Below are 6,000 nucleotides of genomic sequence, written 5' to 3'. Positions count from 1 at the left end.
ATTTTGGGTTACTGGGAAATTCAGCAAAACGTGAGAAAATCCTGAAGGTCCCAGGACATTCTTAAGCCCAGAAATGATGGGCACAAAAATGAAGTCGTGTTCAGACTATAAAGACTGCCCAGCAAACCTTTTTTAGCCCCCATATTTAATATTTCCAATAAATCATTGATCTTCAAAACACAAAAAACAGAAACTGTCAACATACACGATAGGTTCGCCAAAGGCAGTGTGTCTTCTGATGTTTTATTTCAAGTAGCAGAAAAATCAAACCAGTGTAACATTATCTTCCTGTTGTCTTCAATCTCGTTACAAAATAAAATCAATGATTTTATCAGCAATGTTCTATTCAACAATGTGCAGCCTGTGAACATTATGCTCTACATTCCAACTAAATTTTTAAAAGTTTATCTCAAATTCTGCAATAGGCCATAAACAATGCATCTCCATAAATGTTAAAACAGAATCCAACTTTTTCTTGATTTGTGCAGTTTTATGTTTTATGGCTCTATTTGGCACGCTGATATGAGACTGGGTAGGTCATTCCATTTCATCTGCTCCAGAGAATTGCCGATGAGACGCCTTTTCCTTTTACGATTTGGAAGATATTCTTTGAAAAATGTTGCATAACCTTTCTGTTTGTTTTCTTTATAGTGGCAGTGCTGGGCTGTGATCCATTTTCCCCACTTTGCAGCCAGTGACCGTGTCAAAAGGTTTCAGGCGAGGTGAAAAATTGTTCAGATTCAATGAAAAGCTCCCAAAACATTATTCCGAAAATCCCAATTCCGTGCTTACTTCGAACGAATGCCCAACTCTGTACTCTGACAGCTTTTAAACTCCACTGAATATCAAACTGCTGAGCTATCAATTGAATCAAATTGGACAACAGTCAAAGGTTTTTTTTGGCTTTTGTTCATGGGCTGGGAATGACAATGATCCAACTCATCCTGCTTCCAACAATCCATAACAATCAGAAATGGAAAGACAGATTTTTTTTTCTTAATCCCAGGCCAAGCTAGTGGCAACAGAAGAATGACAACTTGAGTTGTCTATTACCAGCGTGATCCGTTTTGAAACAAAGCATTGCGTCGATTTGATTAGCTGTACATTAAAAATTACATTTTGGGCAGGCTGACACAGCAAACAAAGACAGGAGCTTTTTAACCTTTCAGATGCCTGGTGAAGCTATTTACTGATGCAAGGCCAACCGAATCCACAATGATGGTGGACGACAAATCAGGAGTGAACAGGTCATCAAATCTCAAGTGACTGTTCCCCCTGTACAAATTCAGAGATCCTCGGTGAAAAGTTTCAAACAACCCAGAAAAGTTTCTACGATGCCTAAAACATAAAAACTTGATGGACGGAGAAGAGGTGTAGCTGTGTAGATGATAGCCATGTGTGCCCTTCTGTGTTCCCACTCTGCGGAGCTGAACTCACTTCCTGGTGACTGTCAAAAAAAACAATTCTTACTGACAAGTGATACACACTAATGAGAAACCGCACTCCACAATTCCACTAAGATGAATACAACCTTGTGAAGATCATTGGCAGAAAGGTCAGAAAAAAAAGGCTGGTTTATAATTACACCCAGGTATTTATAAACCTAGTGCATCTCAGAGTTCACTTTATCCTGAAATATGTAGAGATTGTTTGTCGCTGCCACAGCTATTATGTTCTCTGTTGGGTGCCAGGCCATGTGCAGGATCTTCTTGTTAAAGTCTAAACTGTCAACACTAATTTCGTCCTTTCTCCTCTTGCCTCCTGTGCAGACTTTGCGTGGTTTTAGCACAGCCCGTGGCTTACTGTTCTCCCTGGAGGCTTCCAGAGTGACATCTCGTTTTGTGTTGCGGTCAAACATCCTGAAGAAGTTGTTGTAGGCTCCAGTCATAATAACACTGTGAAGAAACAGACATGGAAGGTTTAGTCAAGGGAAACGTATATTAATCATCATGCTCACGTGTCAGCTTTCCACAAGGCAGTCTGAATTATATCCATAAGTGTTCACGTTTTCAAAATAGCAAGTTGAATTTAAAAGCCGGGGCTTGACAGGGTGGATGCTGAGGGGCTGCTTCCCCTTTTGGGAGAGTCCAGGGCTAGAGGGCTTCATCTCAAAGTACAGAGTAAAGGATTGTCCATTTAAGACAGAGATGAGGAGGAATTTCTTCTCGCAGAGGGTAGTGGATCTGTGGAATTCTTTACCGCAGAGGGCTCTAGAGACTGGATCGTTAACTACGTTCAAGGCTGAGGTAGATATATTTTTAATCAGTAAGTGACTCAAGGGCAATGGGGATAAGTGGAGTTGCGGATAATCGGTTCAGACCAGTCATGATCTCATTAAATGGCAGAGCAGACTCGATGGACCAAATGGCCTACTTCTGCTCCTACGTTCAGTCTTAGCGGTTGGATTTTCATAACCAGCACATATTTGTCATCTCTTTCAATGTGTATATTTCCATTGTGAAAGCATGTATTCCACATCCAGCCAAGGATCCCACTTTCTCTGTCTGTTAGCTTTGACAAAGAGTCATCGGACTTGAAACGTTAGCTCTTTTCTCTCCCTACAGATGCTGCCAGACCTGCTGAGATTTTCCAGCATTTTCTCTTTCATTTCAGACCACCATAGACTTTATAAGAGTGAAAAACAGCATTACTATTTCCCTCAGAGGGCCATTAGTCTGTGGAATTCTCTTCCCCAGAGAAAGGTGAAGGTGGGTCATTGAATACATTCAAGGCTGAGTTCAACAAGGGAGCTCAAGGTAATGAGCAGGTGGGGGGTGGAGGATGGCTGACAGGAAAGTGGAGTTGAGGCCACAATCAGATCAGCCATGATCCTATCAAATGGCGCAGCAGACTCAATGGGCCAAATGGCTTTCTCCTGCTCTAGTTCTTGTGTGTCTTCATGAGTTGAACACGCGCAACAATCTTACCTCAAGCTTTGGTGTGCGTTCCATGTCACCAATAGAAATTGGCTCTGCCCTTCAGTTTTGAACACTAGGACATAGTAATATTTCCTCCAGTCTGAGAGGCAAGATCAGACTGAGCAAAGCTTCATGAATCAGATGCTACATCAAAATCCCAGCAACTGGTTCAGGCAGGCATTTAGCTTTTATATAGCCTAGTTAACACTATTATATTCATGTTCTGTAGAGTGAAGAGTTCCCTCCTCGAGGTTAAACTGTATGTTTTTTTCTTCAAAAAGAGAGTTGGTAGGTAGCATCCATGCTAAAGATTTAACATAATCGCAACAGATTTTTATTAAAAATCTCCAGAGGTCCAAGAATCCGCATGCGCTTTGTAAACCCAATTTCATATTGTAGAGTAAAAAGTGAATGGTTATGTTAAATAGATAATGATATCAATGATGATGTAAGCATGACATCAGAGTCTGATGACCAAGAGACTCCAAGGGAGCAAGACAAAGAACAGTCCGTGTCCAGAGCACAATGTACTTAATGAGATCTTGGATGGACAATAAATGGCCTAACCAGCGACGCCCACATCCCGTAAATTAATTTTAAAAAAACAGACCTCAATAAATAGTTTCAAGAAAGACTCAATACTATCTCCAAATCACTGAGAAACTTCATCGAGGCAGAGGACAATGAAAAAACAGGCAACAAGTCAAACCATGGTGACCTTCCGAAACTCTACACATTGTGGATCTCATACCATTACAGTCTGCATACAGATACTAACTCCCGACTGAACATAACATAATTAGACGAGGCTGGTGGAAAACCACAGGTAGTCTTATCCTGTTCACTTCACAATTTAAACCAATTCAGCCTTCCTGTATTAAAATAATGTAAAAATGTATCTACATTCTTACATCCTGGAGGAGACCAGCAACACATGAAATCTGTATCAACAATTAAAAATTGCACATTCATTTCAAAAGCGGTGAAGCATTTAAATGCTCATTAACTGCTATAATTTGCATGGACAGCGTGCAAGCCATTTTTCATTCAAGACAGTGCTTTTATATCCTTAGTCATCCAGGGTACTCTAGTTTTGTATACCCCATATTTATTTCTCATGGGTATGCCCCTAGCTTGTACCCCATTCATCTCTCCTTTGAAAGTCTCCCATTTTCCATCCACTGTTTTATCCGCCAAAATGTGTTTCCAATCAACCTGCTCCAGTTCAACTTTTAGACTCCTAAAATTTGCCCTTTTCCAGTCTGGGATCTTAATTCGTGACTGACTTTTATCCTTTCCAACTTAATATTGAATCATATTATATTATGATCACTACTTCCCAATGGCTCCCCACTCTGACATTCTCCACCTACACTGCCTCATTAACATCTAATTACCAGACTGGATGCTGTAACATCTGCCCATGACATATCCTCCTCCACCCTTCCAGCAGTGTGATGCCACGCCAGCACAAATCACTCCTGTTTTTTTAAGAAATCAGTTATGATGGTCCACAGGGGCGTGGAGGTGCCTGTAGCCCCCAGTGGTTGAAGGACATGCCTAGGCATTGCCCCCTGCAATGCGGCAATGCCCCAGGAACTGCTGGGGGCACTGGCTGAAGATGCTGCCAGGGGGCAGAGGTCACCCTCCTCCATTTAGAGGGGGTCCCTTTTTGTGTGTGGGAGGGTGGAGGGATTCCCTCTATCCACAGGGAGTGGTGTAAGGGTGCAAAACATTGGTTGAAACCCAATTCTAGTAAATAGCAGGCCCTCAAAAGGCATTTTGCTTCTCTCACAGGACTACAAACTTCCAACATTAGTTGTTCCCCACTCATGAACACAAGGGACGCGCTTTAACTAAATGGGAACAAAGTCCCATACCGAGTTTAGCTGCGTGTTTCCTGGTGCTCACAACGTTTGATATGGGGCCTCAACGGGGACTGTGCAGCCAAGGCCGCACACAGCCTTGTTTTCTGCACTGAGAAGCTCCACTCGGCAGAACTCATCAATGTAGCGCGAGATCGGGATGCCATTTTTAAATGGCATCCCTATGTCTGAGGCCCCAGAAGTGACCCCCGACGACCCCCCAAGCCCCAACATCTGACCAGGGCACCCCCCCCCCCCCCCCAACTCAATCGCACCCACACAAAGAATGCCAGCTTGCCAGTGTTCCTGTTAGATGGCAGTGCTACCTGGGCACCTTGACAGTGCCAAGCTGACACCCAAATGGCAGTGCCACGGTGCCTGGGTGGCACCAGCAGTGCCAGGGTACCACCTTGCCCGAAGGGTATGCACCTGGGTGCTAGGGGAGGAAGGGGGCAGGGTCGGGGGGGGGGGGGGGTGGAAGGGTGGTGCAGGAGAGGAGCGCCCGCTGATGGACAGGAAGGGGGAGGGGAGATTCTCACATTGGGGGGGGTCGATGGAGTGGCGGGAGTGGCCGGGGTCAGCAGGAGTCAGCTGACTTATGGGAGTGTTATGGGGGGAGCAATGCAGCTGGGGGGGGGGGGGGGGGGGGGGGGGGGGGGGGGGGGGGAGACTGGGTTGCTGCTGCAATGTCCAAGGGGGAGCTGGAGTCTGTAGAGAGAGCCGGGGCGGGGGTCTGCCGCTGTGGGGGAACGGAGAGTGTGGGAGACGCGGGCACGTGGCTGGCTGATCCAGCTGATAACTCGGAATGTAAGAGGCCTGAACGGGCCGGTCAAGAGGGCCCGTGTGTTCGCGCACCTGAAGGGACTGGAGGCAGATGTGGTCATGCTCCAGGAGACGCACCTGAGGGTGGCAAGCCAGGTTAGGCCGAGAAGGGGGGGGGGGGGGGGGGTAGGGAAGGTCTTCTATTTGGGGTTGGACGCAAAGAATCAAGGGGTGGTGATTTTGGTGGGGAAGCGGGTGTCGTTTGAGGCGCTGAGCATTGTGGCAGATAATGGAGGTAGGTACGTGATGGTGAGTGGTAAGCTCCAGGGGGTGCGGGTGGTCTTGGTGAATGTGTATGCCCCGAACTGGGACGATGCCGGATTTATGCACCGCATGTTGGGCCGGATCCCGGACCCGGAGGCAGGGAGCTTGATAATGGGGCGGGGGGGACTTCA

At 45.9% G+C, this 6,000-nt stretch overlaps 1 protein-coding gene across 8 annotated transcripts in view; it reads right to left on the bottom strand.

Moving 5' to 3' along the window:
* Positions 1-213: 213 nt before the first annotated feature.
* LOC119963430 (serine/threonine-protein phosphatase 2A 55 kDa regulatory subunit B gamma isoform) overlaps positions 214-6,000 on the bottom strand; it is a 341,572-nt gene continuing 335,785 nt past the window's right edge. For 7 of the 8 annotated variants that reach the window (XM_038792539.1, XM_038792540.1, XM_038792544.1 and 4 more), the window contains one exon: positions 1,604-1,895. In XM_038792539.1, the coding sequence (XP_038648467.1) occupies positions 1,604-1,895 (292 nt within the window). Of the gene's footprint in view, positions 1,896-6,000 lie in introns of all 8 variants that reach the window. The other variant, XM_038792538.1, reaches the window with a different exon arrangement.

This window comes from Scyliorhinus canicula, chromosome 3 (assembly GCF_902713615.1).
Source record: "Scyliorhinus canicula chromosome 3, sScyCan1.1, whole genome shotgun sequence".
NCBI classification, from domain to species: Eukaryota; Metazoa; Chordata; class Chondrichthyes; order Carcharhiniformes; family Scyliorhinidae; genus Scyliorhinus; species Scyliorhinus canicula.
The sequence above is the reverse complement of the archived record's forward strand: the minus strand, read 5'-3'. Positions and strand labels throughout refer to the sequence as shown.